Source organism: Scyliorhinus torazame, chromosome 17 (assembly GCF_047496885.1).
Source record: "Scyliorhinus torazame isolate Kashiwa2021f chromosome 17, sScyTor2.1, whole genome shotgun sequence".
In the NCBI taxonomy this organism is placed as follows: Eukaryota; Metazoa; Chordata; class Chondrichthyes; order Carcharhiniformes; family Scyliorhinidae; genus Scyliorhinus; species Scyliorhinus torazame.
In genome coordinates, this window is record NC_092723.1 from 20895250 (window position 1) to 20922146 (window position 26897).

At 44.5% G+C, this 26897-nt stretch overlaps 1 protein-coding gene across 2 annotated transcripts in view; it reads left to right on the forward strand.

Annotated features, from left to right (window-relative positions):
• Positions 1–26897, forward strand: part of capza1b (capping actin protein of muscle Z-line subunit alpha 1b) — a 96291-nt gene that overhangs the window by 63198 nt on the left and 6196 nt on the right. For both annotated transcript variants that reach the window (XM_072480161.1, XM_072480160.1), the window contains exons 2-8: positions 5703–5766; positions 11234–11285; positions 11821–11884; positions 13503–13709; positions 16194–16273; positions 23520–23598; positions 23685–23756. In XM_072480161.1, coding sequence (XP_072336262.1) covers positions 5727–5766; positions 11234–11285; positions 11821–11884; positions 13503–13709; positions 16194–16273; positions 23520–23598; positions 23685–23756 — 594 coding nt within the window. In that variant the 5' untranslated portion in view covers positions 5703–5726. The remainder of the gene's footprint in view (positions 1–5702; positions 5767–11233; positions 11286–11820; positions 11885–13502; positions 13710–16193; positions 16274–23519; positions 23599–23684; positions 23757–26897) is intronic.

A 26897-nucleotide genomic window follows, 5' to 3' on the forward strand; every position in this document is an offset into this window, starting at 1 on the left:
TTATTATGTTAGGACTACAGGAGCGTTTTTATTGAGGCTAGTGGTTTAAAAGCACATTAATTGGCTGACAGAAGCTTGCCCTATAACTGGGGCCATTCCATGCATTCGGGGCCTTTTGCTTTCTACTCCATTGATGGGAAAAGTACATTGTTTCTTTGGATGTCTGTGGTCCACACAGATTTGACTACTGCCCCAGGCTGAGCTTTCTCTGTTTGTTCCCAGGTTGCTTGATCAATGGAAAATCTTTTTGGTCTGAGCAGGAGAAATTGCAACGTAATGGTCAGTATACATCGTATTGTGCAGTGAGTTCATTGCCTAACTGCAGAATATTAAGTTTGCTGGAGACCTTAACCATGGCTCTATAAGTAGCTCTCTTGAGGCCTTAAGCCAGAAGAGCATTGAAAATAGGAGCTGGAATTGGCCATTCAACATTTCAAGCCTGCTCCACCATTCATTAAGATCATAACTGATCCAACTCCACCTTCCCACGCTATCCCTATATTCCTTGATTCCCCCAGTATCCAAAAATATATTGACCCCTGACTTGAATGTACTGAACAAGAGAACTTCAAAACTTCAAACCCTTTGAAGAAATTTGTCTACATCTCTGGCCATTAGTCTGATCCCTAAGGTTATGAGTTCAAGCCCCACTCAAAAGTCTTGACCACAAAATCTAGACTAAGATTGTCAGTGCGGTACTGAGGGCCGTTCAGATACAATGTGTAACTAAAGCCCATTTGTCCTATTGGGTCACTGTAAAATGTTCCATTATACTTTGGTTTGTGAGCACTCCAGAAAGACCCACTAAGATTTCAGTAAAGGGAATTGATGATGACAACATGTACATGCTGAAATATTCACTGCTAAACTCCTCACTGGTGGAGCTGAAGTTTCTCAAGTCTTGACGAGGGCTCTGTAAACCTGAAATGCCAACTTGTACGTTATCTCCACAGATGCTACCTGGCCTGTGTTCCCAGGGTCTGCAGTATTTTGCTTCTTGTTACTACATGGCACTTTCATAGATTTGCTCCAAGATTTGGATTTGCTCATCACATGCATGGAGTCTGCAACAGCTACTAATGTTGTAACGTCTTAAGTTTCCAGCAAGCAACTTTGTGTAAATTATTGCCGTTTCAGAGGAAACTTGTTGGATGGAAGCCGCTCAAAAGTTCCTCCATGACAGTATCTCAGTTATTAATTGTTTTTGTGTTGAGCTGCTGTTGTCATACAAACCAGCAAGACCCCTGAATGTGATCCCTGCTCTGTACTAAATGTGTAGGACAGTCCCACTTGCCTGCAGTGGCCCTGGGATTGGGGAGGATAATGAGCAACTTCACTAAAGATTTGCACTAATTTTTACCATTCAATATGCATGTTTGTCTAAACATCCGGTGTGACAAGGATTTGCTTTCACCTGACAGTCCTGAGTCCTACCTTTTACAGCAAGCAAATAGTTTGTTGATACTCACTGCCTTGGCTCGTGTGTACAAATGGTTACCTCTACAGGGTACTAGAGGTTAACCAGTACCTGTAGAACTACCTCAGCAACAAGTCACCTTGACAATAAAATGTCTTCGATTTTCACAGTAACTTCATTGCAGTATTAATGTAAGCTTACTTGTGACACTAATAAAGATTATTATTATAATATTTGAACCAGCAAGTATTTTCTGGTCATGACATTTTATGATAGGTTCTAATCAGTATGTCAATTATTTAAATTTACTTATGTTCAGTTAGTGGAAATTTTAACAGTTGGGATGAGTAGGGGCAGCACGGTGGCACAGTGGTTAGCACTTCTGCCGCACGGTGCCGAGGAACTGGGTTCGATCCCAGCCCTGGGTCACTGTCCATCTGGAGTTTGCACATTTGCCCCATATCTGCGTGAGTCTCACCCCCACAACCCAAAGAGATGTGCAGGATAGGTGAATTGACCATGCCAAATTGCCTCTTAATTGGGGGGAAAAAAATAATTGGATACTCTAAATTTATTTTAAGTGTTATGCAGACAAATACAGCAACCAAGTTAGGATCAACACAGTTTGCCAGAAAATAGGTGGCACAGTGGCTCAGTGGTTAGCACTGCTGCCTCACGGTGCCGAGGAATTGGATTCGATCCTGGCCCTGGGTCACTGTCCGTGTGGAGTTTGCACATTCTCCCCGTGTCTGCATGGATCTCACCCCCACAATCCAAAGATGTGCAGGGTAGATGGATTGGCCATGCTAATTTGCTGCTTAATTGGGTACTCTAAATGTTTTTAAAAGTTTGCCAGAAAATCTCTGTGCTGGTGGAGAGGGGGATATGAGCCAACGCAAGCAGCACCGTTTGATCTCTCTCATTAAGTCCTGCGGGCAGTTGAATCCTCGGATTAATGTTCATTGGAGAGACAGATTCTTAACCATGCAGCCCTGGAGTGTCAGTCTAGAATAAATTATGCATTTGAGCCCCAGCGCACGGGTTTTTGGAGGAGACGTTAAACACAATCCCTGTCTGCCCCCTCAGGTAGTCGTACAAGATCCATTGACACTATTTCAAAGAGTGAGGGAGTGCCCCTGGTGCCTTGACCAATATTTATCCCTCAACCAACATCACAACAACAGATCAACAGATGTATGGTCATTACCACATCACCGTTTGTAGAACCTTGCTTGCACAGATTCGCTGTCAGATTTCCTACATTACTGTACAATAGTGACTCGACTACATTGACCGTAATATATTTGGGCCATTCTGTGGCCATCAAAGGCGCTCTATAAAAACAGGTCTTATATCTCTCGAGACTACAGCTTTTGGCCTCTGGTGTGAGTAACAACACCTGAACCAAGCAGGCACTGAATCTTGATAATGCATTGTTTCCCTCTCCTATCACCTGTGTTTTTTTTCCTCTTGTAAGGTGACAGCTCAGAAGCAGAAACCTCTGCTGCTTTGAGTATGTGCCTTTCACCAGGCTGAAGGCAAAGAACTAGAACATACTTGTCTTCCCTTGCAAACACTGACCTGTGCCTTTGCAATGCATTCAGTTAAAGCAGCAGTTCTCTTTTCTTCTTTTTATAGAAGTGCTTGCCAATTCATTTTCTCTTTCCGCAGCACAGCTCGAGATCAATCGTATTACCTCATGCCTTAGTTCAAATTAATTGATTCAATTTAACCCCATTTGCTATGTTTCGCCGTGAATGCATTCTCAAATCGAGATGAGTGGAAATTACTTACAACACTCTGCAAAGATCCAGTTTGAAACTCTGCATTCTCTAATTGTACTTCCTCTAATGGAGTGTCACAAACCTTTTTTGTCATAGTTTTCAGATTGCGATCTGCAAGGTCATAAGAGTTTTGTCTGGTATTGGGTAGTGTCTTGCATTCTGTATATTTTTCTGTACTTAATGGTGGGCTGGGTGGTTTGTGTTTGGAATTTGTTGCGATCGGTTGAGGAGAAATGAGCTGGCTCATTTTTTTCAACTTCCTTGGTTGGTCAAACAAAAGATTTGTTTAAAATTCTTCCCCCCCCCCCCCCCCCCCCCCCCCCCCCAACAACCAAATGTGAGGTTCTCTGTTGGGTCTGTCAGGATGTCTTGAGAATGTTGTGTTAACAAAAAACATCAAGCTGAGTTATTGAACAAAGCTGATTTATTTGCGCTACTAAATTAAAGATTCTAACCAGTCAACAAGGAATAAATTATTAAATAAAACTACACAATATCTCTTACTACAGAACTCCATACGATGCAACTAATCTATCTCACGCCTAAACGCCTTCTCCCAGAATCCCAGGAGTCACATGATATTTATATGACTACTCTTTATCTTCATCTGGTGGTGAGGAGTATTAACATTTTATTGTTAATTCTTTGTATTCCTTACAATACATATATCGTTCCACCCTGTGGATGCCTTTCCCGTCTGAATGTTATTTATTTGTCAATAAGGACCAGTCAAACCAGATTTTCTCGAGTCAAATAAAGAATAAGTTTACTAGTCACTAAAACCCACGGAAAAAAAAATTTAAGCTGGAACACACAGTCACACAGATCATATAAGAAAGTTGAGTCCAAATAAAAGTTTAAAAAGAATATGCGAGTACGTCCTTGGCCTATGTGTTGAAAGATGATGGTACATTGCAGCCATTAGTCATTACTGTGGAACTCAAGCTGACTGGCAATTTCGACGTCTGTTAGAGACACTTGTTGGCTTGTCCGCAGTGAGAGAGGTGACCGGTTTGCCTCTACAGGAGTGGCTGTTCTTTTATTCCTGTTGTTGGCTTCTTCCTGGTAAAGCACTTGTCTCCAGTGCGTTAGAGCAAGTGAGAGATGGCCTGCTTGTCTCTGTAGGGTTTACTTAGAAGACTGGCGTTTCTTGCTTCTGTCACTGCCAAACACTTGTCTCAGAATCAGTTTTAAGCTGGTTTCTCTCTGTATTTCTGGGAAGGGAGATAGGCATGTCTTGCATCCAAAATCCGTTTTGCTTTCAATTCAAACTTTTTGACACATTTTGAGATATAAATCAACAGAAGATTTTTTGGGGATGCCGTGCAGGGTGAAACAGGCTGGGAGGATAGTTTCCATTGTCTTCACAAACACATGAGATTAAAGACAATTTTTTAAATAATTAATGTTTACGGGATGTTGACTTCGCTGGCTAGGCCAGCATTTGTTGCCCATCCCTAATGGCCCTTGAGAAGGTGGAGGTGAATTCCTTCTTGAACCACTGTAGTCCATGTGGTGCAGGTACAGCCATTGTGCTGGGAAGGAGTTCCAGGATTTTGACCCAGCGACAGTGAAGGAACAGCGATATATTTCCAAGTCAGGATGGTGAGTGACTTGGAGGAGAATTTCCAAGTGGTGGTGTTCCCATGTATCTGGTGCCCTTGCCCTTCTGGATGGTAGCATGGTTTGGAAGGTGCTGCCGAAGGCGCAATGGTGAGTTCCTGCAGTGTAGCTTGCAGATGCTTCATACTGATGCTACTGTGCGTCGGTGGTGAAGGGACCGAATGTTTGTTTTCAATGCTTTCCTTTCAAGTGTCTCTGTTTGAAGTGGGCCTTGACACCGCCCCAGGTACAAATTTCCATGTCTTCCCAGAATGGTCTGTCCATGTAATCCACTTTGGAATTTTCCAGAAGGGACCCCTTTACAGCATCAGCCATCTTTTGATTAGTGTCTTTTCTTATATTTCTTAAAGAACACAAGCCTTTAAGCAATTCAGTATGTTCGTGCTGTGGATCATTTTTACTCTGACATTGTTTGTGGGCACGTGTGTGCTTGCGTGCAAGTGATAAGGTATCAGAAAAGAAGTTCATAAGGGCAGCGCAGTGGGTTAGCACTGCGGCCTCATGGCGCTGAGGTCCCAGGTTCGATCCCGGCTCTGGGTCACTGTCCGTGTGGAGTTTGCATATTCTCCCCGTGTTTGCGTGGGTTTCGCCCCCACAACCCAAAAATATGCAAGCTAGGTGGATTGGCCACACTAAATTGCCCCTTAATTGGAAAAAATGAATTGGGTACTCTAAATTTAAAAAAAAAGAAAAGAAGTTTATTGTGCATTACAGTATTGCATCCTGGAACTTTTACCCAGCAGTTACTTGGTCTTTGGGCTTGGAGGAAGGATGCTGGTGCAGACGGTCCTGAATTGATTTAAGAACTGCCTGCCATCATGTTTATCATGAGGAAAGCATAGCATTGCTAAATATGTGAATTTCTGTTTTGATTTTAGGTGCACATAGCCACCAACTTCATCATGCATGCACCACCAGGAGAATTCAATGAAGTATTTAATGGTAAGTGAATGAAAGATAGCCTACCTCCGTCCGACCTGCTGATTGTGATCATGGGTGGGCAGCACAAGTGGATAGCATTGTGGCTTCACACCTCCAGGGTCCCAGGTTCGATTCCTCGCTGGGTCACTGTCTGTGTGGAGTCTGCACGTTCTCCCCGTGTCTGCGTGGGTTTCCTCCGGCTGCTCCGGTTTTCTCCCACAGTCCAAAGACGTGCAGGTTAGGTGAATTGGACATGCTAAATTGCCCTTTGTGTCCAAAAAGGTTAGGAGGGGTTACGGGGATAGGGTGGAAATGAGGGCTTAAGTGGGTCGGTGCAGACTGGATGGGCCGAATGGCCTCCTTCTGTATGTATGTTCTATGAGACAACCTTAAATGTTCGCATATCTGTCTGTTTGTTCTGGTATGGTAATGCAGAGTATAATTGCTCTTTTATTGTCCTAGTGCTTTTTGACTTCAAATGCTGTTTAGGTGTCCATCATGGAACCTGGAACTATTATAACCACCTACAGGTCCTGAGGTTAACCTGTGATTGCACTGAGATCTTGGGTCTTGCTCAGAGTGGCAGTAAGACTCTGGGCTAGTATATTGATACATGAGAATTGCGAAATTAATGGGACACAGTGATGTATCTGAATTAGATACTAAATGTTATGGGAAGGCACTGTGGTGCAGTGATTAGCACTGCTGCCTCACGGCACTGAGGACCTGGGTTCGATCCTGGCCCCGGGTCACTGTCTGTGTGGAGTTTGCACATTCTCCGCATGTCTGCATAGGTGTCACCCCCACAACTCAAAGATGTGCAGGCTAGGAGGATTGGCCACACTAAATTGCCCCTTCATTGGGAAAAAAAATTATTGGGTACACTAAATTTTTTTTAAAAAATATATTAAATGTTAATAGGTTAATCAAGAGCACTACTGAGTTACTGTTCCATTATGGACTAAGCACTAATAATATGTTCAAAATATGGTACAAAAGAAATATAATACTCAACAGCGATAGAATGCTCAAATATGCAATCACCCCAAAGTGTCCAATTTCTGTTGATTGTAGATTCTCTTCTAGAGGAGGGTAGTTGGGCTTTTTCCACCATTGCAGTAATGAAGTTCTCTTAATGGTCTCTTTTACACCCTTTATTCCAAGGATGGACAAGATATCATACTGATGGTGTCTTATGGCTCGTTTGATATTGTCTTGGGCCCAAATGTCGAATTGCGTGCTGAGTTTGTTTAAGAAAGCCTGTCCTGGCAGTGTCCATTCTTCTTAGATCAACTTCAAAAAGGTTGCCAGATAAAGATGTGTGCAGATAGGTCAACACACTGTTGAGTTCTGTATATCTTCAGAATTTTTCATGGTCTGGTTTTGCTGGTTTGTCATCTCTACAGTGCAGAAGGAGACCATTCGGCCCATCGAGTTAGCACCGGCCCTTGGAAAGAGCATCCTACTTAAGCCCATGCCTCCACCCTATCCCCGTTATCCGGTAACTCTACCTAACCTTTTGGACACTATGGGGCAATTGATCATGGCCAATCCACCTCACCTGCCCATCTTTGGACTGTGGGAGGAAACAGGAGCACCCGGAAGAAACCCACGTAGACACGGGGAGAAAGTGAAAACTCCGTACAGACAGTCACCCGAGGCCGGAATTGAACCCGGATCTTGGAGCTGTGAGGAAGTAGTGCTAATTACTTAGCAAGAGATCTCTGAAGCCCCGACGTGACCCCCGAACCCCCCCAAATCCTTAGTGCACTATGGGAGGGTCTTCGCCCCTGGTGACAATGCCAGGATGCCCAGGTGGCACCAGCTGTACCAGGGTGCAACCTGCCCAAAAGGCATGCCCTGGGGGCCTCCGATCCCTTGGGAGACCCCCACGAGTGCCGTTCCATCTGGTTACCGTTTGTGGAGTTCAGAACTGAACAGTGCTCATCTGAGGTCTCTGTAGCCTCCATCTAAAATTTAAAAACTTAAGCCTGAAATTTCAGGAAATTCGGGAACATTTTTAAATACAAAGAGTAGCTCAGCAATTTTAATAGACACAATCAAATATTAAGGGCAGCACGGTAGCATTGTGGATAGCACAATTGCTTCACAGCTCCAGGGTCCCAGGTTTGATTCCGGCTTGGGTCACTGTCTGTGCGGTGTCTGCACATCCTCCCCTTGTGTGCGTGGGTTTCCTCCGGGTGCTCCGGTTTCCTCCCACAGTCCAAAGATGTGCAGGTTAGGTGGATTGGCCATGATCAATTGCCCCTTAGTGTCCAAAAGGTTAGGTAGAGTTACCGGATAACGGGGATAGGGTGGAGGCATGGGCTTAAGTAGGATGCTCTTTCCAAGGGCCGGTGCTAACTCAATGGGCCCTTAGTGTTGGGTGGGGTTACTGCGTTATGGGGATAGGGTGGGGGTGTTGACCTTGGGTAGGGTGCTCTTTCCAAGAGCCGGTGCAGACTCGATGGGCCGACTGGCCTCCTGCACTGTAAATTCTATGAATTTTATGATTTCTATCATTTGCAGTGTTTTCAGCTTCTCGAGGCACGCTGCCCCATGCAAAGTTAACTTTTGCCGCATGTTCACTGTTACCAGACAACTCCATAAGCATCTCTTTCCTGTTGTCTCATTCCTCACCACCAGGAGGGAGATCATGGATTACTTTGTTGTCAAGATTGAGACCTCCTGAGCTAGCCCTGAACTCCTATATTTTGATAATCTCTCTCCTACCTTATTTCATGCCCTCTGATATTTCAGCTTGCTTATGAGACCTACCCTCTGCTCCCTTGACGCTATTCGCACTAAACTACTGACCACTTAGCTACTTTTCCTGGCCTCCGCGCTAGCTGATATTGTCAATTGTTCCTTCCTATCAGATATCGTTCCCCTCACTCTCTCTGTCAACATGACACCATTTACCAAAAAATATACTTGACTCTCCTGTCCTTGTGCACTATGCTTCATTTATAATCATAGAGTAGAACCATGGAATCCCTACAGTACAGAAGGAGGCCATTCGGCCCATGAAGTCTGCACTGACCCTCTGAAAGAGCACCCTACCTAGGTCCACTCCCCTGCCTTATCCCCGAAACCCCTCCTAATCTTTGGACTGTGGGAGGAAATCGGAGCACACGGAAAACCTATGCAGACACCGAGAGAACATGCAAACTCCATACAGTCACCCAAGGCCAGAATTGAACCTGGCTGTGGCAGCACGGTGGCGCAGTGGGTTAGCCCTGCTGCCTCACGGCGCCGAGGCCCCAGGTTCGATCCCGGCTCTGGGTCATTGTCCGTGTGGAGTTTGCACATTCTCCCCGTGTTTGCGTGGGTTTCGCCCCCACAACCCAAAGATGTGCAGGCTAGGTGGATTGGCCAAACTAAATTGCCCCTTAATTGGGAAAAATGAATTGGGTACTCTAAATTTATTTTTTAAAAAGAATTGAACCTGGCTCCCTGGCGCTGTGAAGCAGTCGTGCTAACCATTTTGCCACCGTTCCATCATGGATTTCCTCTCAAGCCCTTGAATCACAGAATAATACAGTGCAGAAGAGGCCCTTCGTCCCATCGAGTCTGCAACAATGCATGATAGACACCTGACATGCCCACCTAATCCCATTTGCCAACACTTGGTCCATAGCATTGAATGTTATGACCACTGCGCCACCATGCTGCCCAGTTCCAGACACTTTGTTAAACGATGTGAGGCAACCTGTCTTTCCCACTTTCCCAGGCAATGCATTCCAGACTGTTGCCATCCTCTGGATAAAGAAGTTTTCCCTAAAATCCCCCCCTAAACCTCCTGTCCCTCCCGTTGAACTTGTGTCCCCTCTTAACTGACCCTTCAACTAAGGGGAACAGCTGCTCCAATGTGTTGTTGTCTCCCAAATCTGTGCCCAAAGTTTTTGCAAATATTTGTTTGAAACTCTGCTCAGGATTCCGCCACTGCGACAGCATTGAAATGTTTTCATGCAAGTCATAAATGTGATTGTGGCTGTGATGCACTAACTCTCCACATCATTCTCTGCCTGCCTGCAGCTTTTGGCACACCATCTTCCTGTAAAGCCTTTTCTCCATTGTCAAGCTGAGTGCTGCTGCCATTGCCTGGTTCCTCACTTTGTTCTCTGGCCTGAGCCAGAGTCTCCTGCAATGGTTTTTCTTCCCATACCAACAGGTGTCCCCCAAGGGTCTATTCTTGAATCTTCCCTGTTTCTCATCTGCAGGCTGTTCATCAGTGGCATAGGCAAGAGATATTGTCAACTTTTATATGAGCTGGTGACACCAGGTTCTGCCTTGTCATCATTTCTCTTGACCCCCTCCATCGTCTCGGTTGTCAGACTTCTTCTCTAGCATTAGTTCTTGATGAGCTGCAATTTCCCCCAAATAAAAATTGCAATGGCTGAAACTATTATTTCAGGCCCCAACCAGAAACTCTGTTCCCTCGCCATTGAATCTATTCCCTTCCTTTACCATTGATTCAGGTTGAAACACACTGTAACCAACTTAAATATCGCTTCTGACCCCATGTTTCCATCATGAAAATCATCTGCAGGGCGTGCTGCCTCATGAAGCCGAGGCCCCGGGTTCGATCCTGGCTCTGGGTCACTGTCCGTGTGGAGTTTGCACCTTCTCCCCGTGTGTGTGGGTATCACCCCCACAGCCCAAAGATGTGCAGGCTAGGTGGGTTGGCCTCCCTTAATTGGAAAAAAGAAAGAATTGGGTACTCTAAATTTATTAAAAATAAAAAAAAATTTGACAGCTGACATAATTTTAGTTGAGCTTAAAAGGTCATCTGTGCAATTTTATTGTGATTAGCATTTTTTTGTATTTTGTGTAATTATTTTGGTCAGAAATGACTTATCAGGAGTAACGTGCATACAATTCTCTTAGTAAACTACTAGTAACCATTGAGAGATTGTGCCAGAATAGTTGATTGATTAATTTTAATTTGGCAGAGTTCTTTTCTCGTGATCCTGCCAAGAGCCTTCATGCAACAACCTTTCTGTGCATTTGACGATGCTTAGATGGCCGATCCCCTATTCAGATGGTGTGCTGTTTGGGTGGCAAGTGTTTAGCAATAATAGAAAGCATTGGATATGTTCCAATATTTCCTGAAGTTTTCAAGCAAGTTGCTATGGACCCAGGGGGTCTAGGATGTTGTCATCAGAATCTGCTCCTGTGGCACATTCTCCCCGAGTCTGCGTGGGTCTCAACCCTACAACAGAAGGTGCGCAGAGTCGGTGGATTAGCCCGCTAAATTGCCCCTAGTTGGAATTTTTTTTTAAAAAAATAATCTGTTAATTTTGGGACTAAAATCTAATAATTTAAATTAAACATCTTTGAATTAACAGATATTAACTTCTGTGTGATCTTTTCAAGTAAATTAATCTTGATTGTTGAACTAAATCTTTATTTTTGAACTTAATTCAAACCTGTAATTAGAGAAAATAATCAGCTGCTCTGATTTTTAAATGTTCTTAATTTCCAGATGTGCGTTTACTAATGAATAATGACAGTCTTCTCAAGGAAGCAACGGTTCAGTAAGTTTCCTTTTAAGTTCAAAATCATTTTTCTATGTTTTCAAGGAAGTATGTGTCAGAGTGTGAGGTAATATTAGCTGTTCTGTCATTCATGGTTCAGAACATCGGACATTTCTTGCAAAAGAATTGGAGCGACCCATTTAGCCCCTCACGCCTGATCTGCAATTCACTGAGATCATGGCTGATCTGTGACCTAACACCTTATTACCTACAGCCTTTAACACCATTGGGTCAAAAAATCTACTAATCTCATATTTAAAATTAGCAATGGACACTTCTCTACATTTAGCGGATTAGGAAAATATACATACAGTGGGAGTTTCTGGAGCAAATCACTTAGTTACTGTGAATGCTGTAGACTGTCAGCTGCAAATATAATGACCATGATCAGAGAAAGTTGATAGAACTCTGCCTCGCAGTAATAGGCCATCACACACCAGTTTTAATGGCATAATCTATTCCATAAGATAGATGAGAAAAAGCAGAGTTGCAGCAGTTAATGTGGGTACACTGACCAACCTCCTTCTTCTCGCAGTGCATTTGCGCAGTACAATATGGACCAGTTCACCCCTGCGAAGATAGAGGGCCAAGCAGATCAGGTAAAGAGGAAACTTGGGAATTCTTGTGTGGATGATGGTGCGGCAAAGGTATAAAAATGCTGCAGTTGTGCATTGGCAGCCAGTTTGTGTAGCAGAGTGTTACTGGTGTTGATGAATCTGTAACCCAACACCATCAAAAGAGGCTAGGTAAAATATGGAGACAGCGCACCCCATTCAACAGGTGCAGTGTGAGTGCATGTGCTATGGTCAATGGATGGCAGCAATGCATTGTTATATTCACCTTGCTACTTGCACCTGGTATCCGCATAACAAACCCTCCAAAGTGTGCTTTATCAGTTGTTTGCCTACAAATCACTGCTTCCTATTATTTGGAAAGGCAGCCCCAAGATGATGCTACTAACAATAGAAACTTGGAACCAGCTCAACCCAGAATTACAGATTTGGTAATCCAATACCTGAGGTCCACCGTGCACTCGTGCAGTGTTCCATTCATCCAGCGGGCCTGGATCATGAATGGAATCCTGGAGGGGTAGATGTGTCATCAGTCCTGGGATTATCCAGTTGTCTGCAGGTAGCTGTTCCAAGCCAGTGCTCCTATGTATAGTATTCTACCCAGACAAGCAGCCCTGGTAACATCTGCAATTCTTGCTGCTTAAACTTCAAAAGTACACCTGAGCCTGGATGTTTGGTAAGTGGAACATGTCCCTTCAGGGAGTGTGTTTTCACTCCATAATGGGTGAGCAGAAATCATAGGAGCGGGTATATATTTTTCAGTGGCATGATTTTGGTGACCTTTAACCATGGTGATGAGTTTCCATGTGTGTCATGTATCTGGCCTGCTTTTTTTTTAATGAACTAAAGCATATGTTAACCAATTCTTGTACTTCTATTCCCAATATTCCATAGTCATTTTCATAAAGATTTTGTGTAAAAGAACTCTGGTTTTAAACTTAAACATTGAAATTTAACTTCTGGATGTTTTTGGTAGCAATATAAAATTGTATATGTGCGCGCACATTGTTTGAATGTTTCCTTATGAATAGGGAAGGGGGCGGCCAACAGGTTACTTTATCACTACTCATTCATCCACTTACACCTACCACAATATCTTCTGAGTCCCCTTTCAACTACCTGCTCAATCCCTGTGGTCTCATCTCCCCTTCCTCTGACATCACTCAGCTCATTTATAACAACCATTCCCACTGTCTACAATGTCTCCATGTGGGAGGGTGTACTTCCAGCAACTAATTTATATGGGCTGTTTCTTTTCTCTTTTTAAAAAATAAATTTAGAGTACCCAATTCATTTTTTCCAATTAAGGGGCAATTTAGCGTGGCCAGTCCACCTACCTTGCCCATCTTTGGGTTGTGGGGGTGAAACCCACGCGGACACTAGGAGGATGTGCAAACTCCACACGGACAGTGACCCAGAGCCGTGATCGAACCTGGGACCTCGGTGCCGTGAGGCAGCAATGCTAACCACTGCGCCACAGTGCTGTCCATATGGGCTGTTTCACTACAACTGTCAGCAAATTAAGTTCAAATGGAAAATGTGAGCAGGAAGTGAATGCAATGTTATCATTTTGATATATAGAAAGGTTTATATATTCTTTATTGCTGAAAAGTTGAAAGAGTTAAGCTGTGACATTTTTGCATAGGTCCTGGTCACAGAACATGGAAATCTGGGTAACGGAAGATTTGCGGATCCAAAGAGTAAACTTTCCTTCAAATTTGATCATGTGAGGAAAGAAGGCAGTGATGCCCAACCTCACGAGGGTGAGACTGCAATAGAATCATGGAGGAGTGCCTGTGATATCGCAGTGCGAGCGTACGTGGAAAACCACTATCCCTGTGGCATCTCCACTGTTAAGTATTGTGAAAATCTATTGTGACTTGTGCTGTATTAAGTGTGGTTCAAATTTTTGTTGGTGGAAAAATGTTTTAAGACCATTAGCGAATGACTCATTGGGTTAGACATATGATGGAGGGATGATAATTGACCAAGTTCCTACTGATGGTCATTGCATGTGTAATGGGGCAGCACGGTAGCCTTGTGGATAGCACAATTGCTTCACAGCTCCAGGGTCCCAGGTTCGATTCCGGCTTGGGTCACTGTCTGTGCGGAGTCTGCACGTCCTCCCCGTGTGTGCGTGGGTTTTCTCCGGGTGCTCCGGTTTCCTCCCACAGTCCAAAGATGTGCAGGTTAGGTGGATCGGCCATGATAAATTGCCCTTAGTGTCCAAAATTGCCCTTAGTGTTGGGTGGGGTTACGGGGATAGGGTGGAGATGTTGACTTTGGGTAGGGTGCTCTTTCCAAGAGCCGGTGCAGACTCGATGGGCCGAATGGCCTCCTTCTGCACTGTAAATTCTATGATAATCTATGAGTGAGGTTAAGATTTTGCTTGGCTGGAATTGGTGTATCAGTTGAAAGCTTGCTGACTTGCACTGTTCAGCATTATGCTTAATATGTTGTTGAGGCCAAGGAGAACAAGTGAGTTCAGCTTTTGCAGTCATGCAGGACCTTGATGGTTACTTTGACCAGGGTGTAAAATGCCAGCCACCCAGGATTTACACTCAGAAATTAGTGTGAGGGCAAAAAGTAAATCGAGAAAACAAAAGCAAAATTCTGCGAATGCTGGAAATATTAAAACAGAAAATTCTGCAAATGCCCGGGCCTGGAAACGCCTGTGGAGAGAGAAACTGTTTTGAGGCAGTCACCTTTTGTTGAGCTGGTTCTAACAAAGCAAAGCTGTCTTGGAACATTAACTTTTTCTGTCTCCATGGATGCTGCAGATCTGTCGGGCATTTTCAGTTTGTAAATAACTGGAGAACTTTGGAGCAGAATGCAGGTTAGAAATTGGGCTCCCAAAATTAAAGAATTTTTCCATTCGGTGTTTTATTTAAGGGTGCTAATCAGAACACTTCTGAAGGCAGTGAAAGAAACTGTCAAAAATCATGGAATGACAGCACAGGTTGAGGCCGTTTGATCCATCACACCTGCGCCGGCTCTTTGCAAGAGCTATCTAATTTGTCCCAATCCTCCACTCTCTCCTGTTAGTCTAGAATTTATCCTATTCGCCATTGAAAGCTGCTATTGAATCTGCTCCGCCACCATTTCAGGCCATGCATTCTTCAAAGAATGGGAGCAGTTGACGATGCCCACAAACACCGGGTGAGGATAGAGAGATTTGAGAGGTCGGGAGGGTATCAAACAGAAAGTAGGTTGCAAATGGTATCGACTGTGTTCTGCTACTGGTGGGATGGAGAAACCTTTGTATTCTGAGGCCAGGAACTATCAGATTGGTTCAGCAGCTGAGCCTGTTGATGGCTTTTGATGTAGGTATATTTGTCTATGTTCCCAGTTAGTTTTCGACAGCTGTCTATAATTTAAAGCCTTGTCCCCAACTCTCTCCATATTTTCAAGTGGACTTCAATTCCCTTCCACTACCTTAACTAGCCTATCTGAACCTGTTATTGAAATTCACTCCATCTCTTCTGTCCCTACTTGGCTAAGCCAGTGTGTTCACCAACACCATGTGGGAGAATCTCAGTCCTCTTTCATAATCCATTCCTGCACTACAATAAAAAAGTGCTGCAAATATACAATACGACACCCAAATTGGCATCTGTAAAGGGAACCAGTTCTTTTTTTATATAAATTTAGAGTACCCAATTATTTTTTTTTCCAATTAAGGGGCAATTCAGCATGGCCAATCCACCTAACCTGCACATCTTTTTGGGTTATGTGGGGTGAAACCCACGCAGACACGGGGAGAATGCGCAAACTCCACATGGACAGTGACCCAGGGCCGGGATTCGAACCCAGGTCCTCAGTGCTAACCACTGCGCCACCCCTAAAGGGAACCAGTTCTAATGATCGTCAGTCACCCCAAACATAAAGCTTTCTTCCCCACAGATACTGAAGTGACTGGCTTCAGAATTATTGCAGTGGATTAGCCTGCTGCCTCGCGGCGCCGAGGTCCCAGGTTCGATCCCGGCTCTGGGCCACTGTCTGTGTGGAGTTTGCACATTCTCCCCGTGTCTGCGTGGGTTTCGCCCCCACAACCCAAAGATGTGCAGGCTAGGTAGATTGGCCACACTAAATTGCCTCTTAATTGGAAAAAATGAATTGGGTACTCTAACTTTATTAAAAAAAGAATTGTTTCCTCTTATTCCTCCATTACCACTAAATATTTGATGGTGTTTTTTTAAAAATAGTTCATTTTGCTGAGCCAATAGCAGCTAATTAATTGTGCTGTACACTTATCCAACACAAAAGATCAAACAGTCACAGTTATTAGAATGAAAACTTTTTCTTGTGTACTATTGTCAGCATTTCTGTTTTGTAGGTCTACGGTAAGACAGTCAATGGCCAACAAACTATTATAGTTTGTATTGAAGACCATCAGTTTCAGCCTCACAATTTCTGGTAGGTGTCTATTTTAATGTGAATGTTTACTGGTGATTGAATGCAATCCTAATGACCAGAGCAGAATGTGGTTGAGCTTTGGATAATCAGTAGGATGAAAATGCGTTCCAATAGTGAGCTTTCCTGTTCTCTGTCTATCTTTTCTGTTAGAAACCTAGTTGAACAAAATAAATAGGAGCAGGGGGAGGTTATTTAGCCACTTGAGTACACTCCACTGTTCAATACCATCATGGTCGAGGAGCTCGCTCACCCAATCCCTTAATTCCCTGAGTGTTCAAAGATCTTTCTATTTTGGTCATCAATATACTCAATAGTGAAGCTTCGACAATCCTCTGGGGTAGACAATTCCAAAGAGGCACAACCCTCAGCAAATAAATTTCTCCTCATCTCGGTCCTAAATGATTGACCCCTCACCCTGAAGCAGTGCCCCGTGTTATAGATTTCACACGAAGGAGAGCAATTTCTGTTGTTGTGGTGGTAGCAGATACTTCAGTGCAGAACAAGGGTTTTTTATTCAAGTGTACACTAAAAGAGCTCCAACTTAATGTCGGAGGCGACGATATCATTAATTCTGAAGCGAGATAAAGATCCGCTGCAATGCGGGTCATATAGGCCTATCTCGCTCCTGAATGTAGACGCCAAGTTGCTGGCAAAAGTGCTAGCATCGAGGATTGTGTCCCGGGGGTGGTGCATGAAGACCAGACGGGGTTTGTAAAGGGGAGACAATTGAATGTCAACGTGCGATGGCTGTTGGGGGTGATAATGATGCCCCCAGCGGAGGGGGAGGCAGAGATAGTGGCAGCAATGGATGCAGAGAAGGCATTCGATAGGGTAGAGTGGGAGTATTTATGGGAGGTGTTGAGGAGGTTTGGGTTCGGGGAGGGGTTTGTCAGTTGGGTCAAACTCCTCTATGGGGCCCCAGTGGCAAGTGTCGTCACAAATCGGCAGAGATCGGAGTATTTTCGGTTACATAGTGGAACAAGGCAGGGGTGCCCCCTGTCCCCATTACTGTTTGCGCTGGCAATTGAACCACTGGCCATAGCGTTGAGAGACTCTAGGAAATGGAGGGGGTGGTTAGAGGGGGAGAGGAACACCGAGTGTCACTCTACGCAGATATGACCTGCTGTATGTGGAGGGGATGACATGACAGAGGTTATGCAGATATTGAGGGAGTTTGGAGATTTTTTGTTTCTTAGTACACCCTGGGGATCAGGGAAGAGGGATAGACGGCCTGTCGTTAAGGAGAGTGGAAAGGAGCTTCCGATATTTGGGGATTCAGGTAGCCAAGAGCTGGGGAACTCTACACAAACTCAATCTGACGCGGCTGGTGGAGCAGATGGAGGAGGATTTCAAGAGGTGGGATATGCTGCCGCTCTCACTGGCGGGCAGAGTGCAGGCGGTCAAGATGATGGTCCTCCCAAGGTTTCTTTTTGTGTTTCAATGTCTCCCCATTTTGATTACTAAGGCCTTTTTTAAGAAAGTAGATAGGAGTGTTATGAGTTTTGTGTGGGCAGGGAAGACCCCGAGGGTAAGGAGGGGGTTCCTGCAGCGCAGCAGGGATAGAGGGGGACTGGCGTTGCCAAATCTGGACGATTATTACTGGGCCGCCAATGTGGCGATGGTTTGCAAGTGGATGAGGGAGGGAGAGGGGGCGGCATGGAAGAGGCTGGAGATGGCGTCCTGTAAAGGAACGAGCCTAAAGGCGCTGGTGACGGCGCCGCTACCGCTCTCCCCGAAAAGGTATACCACAAACCCGTGGTGGTGGCAACTTAAGGATCTGGGGGCAATGGAGGCGACATGGGGGGTGACGGGTGCCTCGGTGTGGTCCCCGATCAGGAATAACCATAGGTTTGTCCCAGGAAGGATGGACGGAGGGTTCCAGAGCTGGCATCGGGCAGGAATTAGGAGATTGAGAGACTTGTTTATTGACTGGGAGTTTGCGAGCCTGGGAGCGCTGGAGGAAAAGTATGAGTTGCCCCCAGGGGAATATCTTTAGATACATGCGTGTGAGGGCGTTTACGAGGCAACAGGTGAGGGAATTTCCGCTGCTCCCAACACAGGGGATCCAGGATAGAGTGATTTCCGGGGCATGGGTCGGGGAGGGCAAAGTGTCCGAAATATATCAGGAGATGAAAGACGAGGGGGAGGCGCTGGTAGTGGAGCTGAAGGGAAAATGGGAAGAAGAGCTGGGGGAGGAGATTGGGGAGGGTCTGTGGGCAGATGCCCCAAGTAGGGTAAATTCCTCTTCCTCGTGTGCCAGGCTTAGCCTGATACAATTCAAGGTTCTACACAGAGCACACATGACGGGAGCAAGGTTGAGCAGGCTCTTCGGAGTGGAGGACAGGTGCGGGAGGTGCTTGGGAAGCCCGGTGAACCACACACATGTTTTGGTCGTGTCCGGCACTGGATGGGTACTGGAGGGGAGTGGCAAGAGTGATTTCAAAGGTGGTGAAAGTCCTGGTCAAGCCAGGCTGGGGGTTAGCTATATTTGGGGTAGCGGAAGAGCCGGGAGTGCAGGCGGCGATAGAGGCCGATATTCTGGTCTTTGCGTCCCTGGTAGCCCGGCGAAGGATCTTACTCATGTGGAAGGAAGCGAAACCCCCTGGCGTGGAGGCCTGGATAAACGACATGGCAGGGTTCATAAAACTGGAACGGATGAAGTTTGCGTTGAGAGGATCGGTTCAGGGGTTCTCCAGGCGGTGGCAACCGTTCCTTGACTATCTCGTGGAATGTTAAGGGAAAATAGATCGTCAGCAGCAGCCCAGAGAGAGGGAGGGGGGGAGGGGGGGGGGGGGGGAGCACTATTTTTTGTTACTTTGCCAGTTCACTATTTTATTTAAATAATGTTACTTATTAGTTATTATGTTATCTTTTATGTTGATTTGTAAGGTGGAAAAATTGTGCTTGAAAACTTTAATAAAATATATTTTTTTTAAAAAGAGCTCCAACTTCCAAGAAGGCAATAGGAGCTCTGACAAAGGCATTCCACACTACAATAATTAAGCACAGGCGGGTATGCTCTTTGTCACAGGCTGACCGTCTTCATTCTGTGCAATTACCAACATTTCCCACCTACAAGCAACACTTGTTTTGTATACTAAATTACTGTTATTCCAAGCTGTCCTTTACTAACCTAAGTTTTCATTCTACTGTAACTGTGTCTACCCTGTCGAGCTCTTTCACCCTCATGTATGTTTGAATGAAATTACCTCTGAAGCCCAGGAATTTACTCAGCCTCTCGCCGTCCCCTCCTGGGAAACAATCTAGTGACTCCTCGCTCTATCACCTCCAAAGCAAGTTTATTCTTCCTTTGATATGGAGACCAAAACTGCACTGCAGTACACGAGGTGTGATCTTACCAACACCCTTTACAATTCTAACAAGACTTCCTTATTCTTTTATTCTAATCCTCTTGCAATAAGACCAACATATAATTTTCTTTTCTAATTACTTGCTGCACCTTCATGCTGACATTCCACTTTCTTTGTATGAGTGCACCCACATCTCTTTGACTATCAACATTTTCAAGTTTCACTCCTTTTAAATATATTTTGCTTTTCTATTTTTACTGGCAAATTGAATAACCTCCACATTATATTCCATCTGCCTCCTTGTTTCCCACTTACTCAAGCTGTCTACATCTCTTTGCAGCCACTTTATGTCCTCTTTACAGATTCCATTCCTACCCATCGTTGTATCTTGAGAAAAGTTAAATATATTATTCTTGATTTCTCCATCTATGTTATTTATGGAGATTGTAAATAGCTAAAGCTCCAGCATTACTACTTGCGACATTTCACTAATTATAACCTGCAAGTTGAAAACGCCCTTTATCCCTACTCACTGCTCCTGAACATTAACCAATTCTCTGTACGTGCTAATATATTACCATCAACCCCATGAACCCATATTTGCACATTCTTTTTGTATGCCATCTTATCGAATGCCAAGTATACATCATCTGATGTTTCCCGCTTAACTATCCTATCTACAGTCTCAAAGAGCTCTAATAATTTTTTTTGAGTGCCCAATTATTATTTTTCCAATTAAGGGGCAATTTAGCGAGGGCAATTTAGCGAGGCCAATCCACCTAACCTGCACATCTTTGGGTTGTGGGGGTGAAACCCATGCAGACACGGGGAGAATGTGCAAACTCCACACAGACAGTGACCTGGGATCGAACCCTGGTCCTCAGCGTCGTGAGGCAGCAGTGTTAACCGCTGTGCCTCTGTGCTGCCCAGGAGCTCTAATAAATTTGTCAAATATAGTTTCTACCTAATCCTACCTAAGCCAACATCTTCATCCTTTCCCCATAACCCAGTAACCCCACCGTACCTATTTGGACACTAAGGGAAATTTTGCATGTCCAATCCACCTAACCTGCACGCCTTTGGACTTTGGGCTGCTCGCTAGCACAGTGGTTAGCACAGTTGCTTCATAGCTCCAGGGTCCCGGGTTTGATTCTCGGCTTGACTCACTGTCTGCGGAGTCTACACGTTCTCTCCGTGTCTGCGCGGGTTTCCTCCAGGTGCTCCGGTTTCCTGCCACAGTCCAAAAATGTACAGGTTAGGTGGATTGACCATGCTAAATTGCCCTTGGTGTCCAAATAGGTACGGTGGGGTTACTGGGTTATGGGGAAAGGATGAAGGTGTTGCTTTAGGTATGATTATCTTTCCAAGGGCTGGTGCAGACCGATGGACGAATGACATTCATCATTTCCCACGATAAGTTTTCCTGCCATCTGCCTGAGACCAACATTTACTTTAGTTATTCTTTTTATATTCTTGTGAAATCCTTTAAATCTGTTTTTGTATGCCTAGTTAGTTTACACTCATTCTACATTTTTCCCCCTTTTTATAATTTCTAGTCATGGCACAGTGATTAGCTCCGCCACAAATCCGGGCTCAATTCTGACCTTAGGTGATTGTGTGGAGTTTCCATTCCGCTCCGTGTTTGCATGGGTCTCCTCTGGGTGTACCGATTTCCTCCTACAGTCCAAAGATGTACCGGTTAGGCCCTACTCAATGACCCCTTCGTGTCCAAACTTATGTAGGTTAGCTGGGGTTATGGGGGTTACAGGGATAGGTCGGGGGGGTGGGCCTCTGTAGAGTGCTCTTTCGGAGTGCAGACTTGATAGGCCGATTGGCCTCTTTCTTTCGGGATTCTGTGAACTTCTATGAACTTTTCTGGTGACTAAAACACTCCCAGTACTCGGGCTCACCTATTACTTTGAGTGGAATATAACTTTGTCAGAACCCATTTGCTGGGTTCTGAAGAAGTCAAATTCCGGTCGATGTTAACTCTGCGTTCCTTTCCCCACAGATGCCGCCAGATCTACTGAGTATTTCCAGCACTTGTTTTTATTTTAGCTATGCAAAATCCTGGTTAGACCACACCTGGAGAACTGTGAGCAGTTCTTGGCACCACATCTTAGGAAGGATATATTGTCCTTGGAGGGAGTGCATGGTAGATTTACCTGAACAACCTTGGACTCCAGGGTTAAATGCAGAGAGAGATCATACAAACGAAGATTGTATTTTCTAGAAATTTGAAGATTAATAGGTAATTTAATCAAAATGTTTGTGGATATTAAGGGGAACAAATAGTTTGTCACTACATACCCTCCTTCTTCTGGTTGGGAAGTGGAAGACTAGAGGGGTCTAATCTTAGAAACTAGAGCAGAAAACACATGAACTCTTCTACACACCAAGTGGCAGAAGTTTGGAGCTCTCATGCAAAAAGCAATTAATGCTGGATTAGTTAATTTAAAAACTGAGACAGAATTTGTAAGCCAAAGATATCTAGCAAAGGCTGGTGTACAGAACTAGGTCGCAGATCAGCCATGATCTCATTGAATGGTGGAACAGGCTCGAGGGGCTAAGTGACCATCTGTTCCTATGTTCTTATTAACTGCAAAAACTCTTTGATGTTTAGAAGATGATTCCATAAATTTACTATCAAGCTTATTAATAACTTGCATTTGGGGATCAGTTAGCTCAGTTGGCTGGACAGCTGGTTCGTGACGTGGAGTAATGCTAACAGTTCTGGTTTAGTTCCCGTGTTGTCTAAGGTTATCCATGAGGGCGCAGCCGCCTCACTTCTGAACCTTGTCCCTCACCTGAGGTGTGATGACCCTCAGGTTAAATCATTACCAGTCAGTTCTCCAAAGAGCAGAGCCAGTCTATGGTCCTCTGGGATGGTGGCAACATTTACATTTTAATAACTTGCATTTATGTAACTTTGCAATTCGTTTTATAAAGGTATGTTTTATCCCGTACCAGCCTCCCCGAACAGGTGCCGGAATGTGGCGACGAGGGGCTTTTCACAGTAACTTCATTGAAGCCTACTTGTGACAATAAGCGATTTTCATTTTTATTTCAAGGAGAATAAATTAAACATATAAAGTCAGGAAAGGGAGAGATAGAACGAGCCATTGAGGGACAGCTGAAAGCTTGGTGGAAAGGATGGGTTTGAGATCTTAATAAAGCTAGTGCAAAGGGTGAGTTGGTGGTCTGAGGGAGGGAGCTCCAGAGATCCAGGAGGGGAACTGCACGTTATTTGAGGTTTGCACAACAGGATAAAAAACACATGAGCAGATTTGGTTGTTTGATGCTGTTGCATAGCAAATCTACCTTCTATTCCATTTAACACCTGAATCATTTCTTGGCTGGTACCACTTTATTAGTATGTTCTATATTGACTATGTTGCCCCTGCTCCTGCGCTCAAATGGGAAGGTTTATGAGTCTTACCTTATCCCAGGAAGTAGTTTCTAAAAAGTAGAAATGGAATTGTAGGATCAAGATGTTTCTACGCTGCATGTAAAGGTGCAAGTAATTCGGAGAATGGAGGAAACAAGCCAGGTAGGTGACAAAGTGCTTTTAAAACTGTCCTTTAATGCCTTGAGACTATTATCTTTTCGGATTTTTTGCCTATGAACCTAATCTCAGTTGCAAGAAAGAATGAATTACATTTCTGTAGTGCCTTTCCCAACCTCCGGACACCCCAAAGCGCTTTACAGGCAATGACATACTGTTAAAGTGTAGTCACTGTTGTAATGCCTTGTAATGGGCAGGGGAATTATCTCTAGCCACGCTGGAAGAAAAGGGTGCCCAACAACTTGAGAAATAATACCATTGAGCAGAATTTCAAATTTCTGGTTTGGAGGGTGTGCGTGTTTATTCCAAGTATTTTTTGTTATAAATGTCCGTAAAATATTTGCCTTTTTTATTCACTCCCCTTCTGAAGGAATGGGCGTTGGAGATCAGAGTGGAAATTTGCCATTACCCCACCGTCCGCTCAGCTCACTGGAGTTCTGAAGATCCAGGTGTGTGATGCTTTCTTTGTGTAACTATGCAAATTCCATTGTACGATGTGTAGAGTCATTTCAAATGTGTTGTAATTTCTTCCAAGGTCCATTATTATGAAGATGGTAATGTTCAGTTGATGAGTCAAAAAGACATCCAGGAAACCTTGCCAATTACAGTAAGTCTGAATTGCTTAAATGATTACCTGCCTACTAGGAACTGAGTATTGTCAGGAACTAATGTAATAATGTGAAGGAGTCACTGGTTTTAAATGCAGTAAGTCTTGGGATAGAGTGTTAGCAGGATTCAGTTCACCCTTCACCCACTATGCCCTGAACTAAGAACAGTGAGCTCTTTGAGAAACAAAAGGGTATCACTGACCCATGAAAATAAGGTTAAAGAATCCAATCTCTGGCTTAAAACTCCCACTTTCCAGTTTGAAATGCCTTCAATGAAAGAACAAAACTTTGCAGTCACGCTTCAAGGGCAGGTGAGTTAAAATTAAGCAGTGGTTAGGTATCCTCAGGTTACATAAACCAGGTCTCCACAAACCCCCAACTCTGCTTTTGCACCAGCTTTAAAAACTATCTCAAAACTCATCCTTTCGGGACTTACGGTGGCGGTATGGAGGCGATGGTCGCACGTAAGGTAGTCCCGCCAGAGCCTTTGTTTTTTGGTCCTTTGGAGGACTTGAGAGAGCATGGATAGGTGCTGAAGGAGGTAGAGGGGACCTTGTCACAGCATAGCGATCAAAAAGCCTCGCTAGAAGCTGAGATGCTTGTGGTGGAGGAGAGGAATAAAGCCCCAAGGACAAAGTATTCGTCAAATCCAGTGGTGTTTCCACTTTAAAGATACCGAGACAATAAGTGAAGTTTAAGGGGCATCTTGACAAATACATGAATAGGATGGGAATAGACGGATACGGAAGTGTGGAAGATTTAGTTTGGACGGGCAGCATGGTCGGCGCAGGCTTGGAGGGCCGAGGGGCCTGTTCCTGTGCTGTACTTTTCTTTGTACGGCAACATTTTCAGTTCGGGTCAGTGCCAAAGCTGGCTCCCATTTGTGCCAACCATTTGAGCTGGGGAGATTACATTCAGGGGGTGGGAAGGGAGTAGGTGATCTGTTCCTGGAGGGGCCGTTTGACAGTCCAGAGGAATTGAAGGAAAACCTTGGGCTCACAGGATCAGATTTATTCAGATAACTTCAAGTTCGTAACTTTGCAAAACTGATATTCCTGACATTCCCTGTAGCACTGCCATCATCACTAATGGATCTTTTGCTCACAGGTTCGGAGGAAGGGATCACGTCCGGCATTTATTGACGGATTATGTTGGAGGAATCAGTGTCTGTGGAAGGGGTTAAGGCTAGGTGGGAGGAGGAGTTGGGGCCCATATTAGACGGCAAGGTGTGGAGTGAGGCCCTTCGCAGGGTAATCACCACACCCTCGTGCACGAGGCTTGGTTTAATCCAACTTCAAAGTAGTTTTCAGAGCGCAGTTGACCAAGTCCAGCACTTTGTTCTGTATTTGTCAAATTGCTGGTGTCGTTTCTTTGTAGGGGTGGAGGACAGGTGTGAACGCTGCTCAAGATATCTGGCTAACCCCACACACATGTTCTAGTCTTGTCCCAAGCTCCTGGGTTTCTGGGTCTTAGCACCGTGTCGGTGATTCTGAAGATTGAGCTGGAGCCCTGGCCTTTGCCTCACTGATTGCTTGGAGGCGAGTACTGCTGGGGTGGGGGTCGGTGTCACCGGGGGGGGGGGGGGGGGAAAGGGCTTAGGTTGTGGGCGGGTTCTATTTGAAGTATATATGTGTGTTCGTTCTGGTTATTCTGTATGATACAAAATGAAAAATTTGAATTAAAAATATATTTTTTTTTATAAAACATCCTTTCAACCAAGCTTTCGGTTATCCCTCACTGTCTCTCCCTTTCCTGGCCCTATGTTTAATTTATTCTCCTTTATAAAACTAGTTGGGAGGCTTAATAAATGCAAGTTATAAACTGCATATTAATAAGCTTGATAGTAAATGTATGGATTCATCCTCGAAACACCAAAGAGTTTTCACAGCTGTTAAGAACATAGGAACAGGGGAGGACACTTGAGCCTGTTCCGCCATTCAAAGAGGAATGGGAAGAGCAGGGAGTTGGAGGAAATTCCAGTTTTTGAGGTGCTGGAATTAATGAACTGCGGGAAGAGATGGTTTGCTGATTTTTGCCCGCAACACACTGAAGGGGGAGGGTCATATAAGGCGCATGATATTTGGAGACTAAAATGTGCAAAAAATGCATCAGGTAGCTTTTATCACTGAGAAGGGCAAAGATGACGGAAGGCCAGCAGCTGGAAGCTAGTTGATTTTACCAGATGACAAGCATATCTTTGTATTCCGTTCAGGAGTGGTTTGTGTATCACTGAATGGTAAATCAGCTATTTCACAGCAAAAATACTCGAGAGCTTTTGTTTGAAGCAAATTTCCACACAAAAAGAGGAACAGTTGAAAATATGGCAATGAAACAGCATAATGTTAGAAGAACATCTGTTACACTGCTGTTTTGTGGTATGAAGTGAGCATTCAACTTTGCATCCAGAAGGTGTACCTAATGCTGTCAGGTTAGATGCATCGCGGAGTTTGTTTGTGCTATCTGGGCTCTGCTTTTGACACTTGTGATCCCGGATACACTGAGAGGCTGAAATAACTTGTACGACGGGTTCTCTGCCAATACCCCACCCCTTCTGTCTTGCGTAACATAAGAGGATGTTGTTCATTTCTGTTTTTACTGATATTGCTTATTCTTTGCGGAAGTAGTAGGTCATATGCAATAGCAGCAAGAATAGATCATGCACCTCTTCCGTCCCAACCATCCACATCACCAAGCACACTTTCATTTAATAAGATAATGGCTAATCTGATCTTGCCCTCAACTCCATATTTCTGCCTGATCCCCATAATCTTTGACTCATCTGTAATTCAAAACTGTCTATCTCAGCCTTGAATGTAACCAATGACTCGCCCTCCACAGCTCTCTGGGGTAGAGAATTTCCGAGATTTACAACTCTCTGAGGGAAGAAATTCCTCCTTGCCTCAGTTTTAAATGGGCAATCCTGTGTTCTGAAACTGTGTCCCCTAGTTCTAGATTCCCCAAGAGGGGAGACATCCTCTCAGCATATGCTCCATCAAGCTCCCTCAGAAACTTGTATGATTCAACAAGATCGCCTCTCGTTCTTCTAATCCTATCAATAATTACAAACAGAACCTTACTCAACCTTTGTTCATAAGACAACCTCTTCATCCCAGGAATCAACCTCCTGAACATTTTCTGAA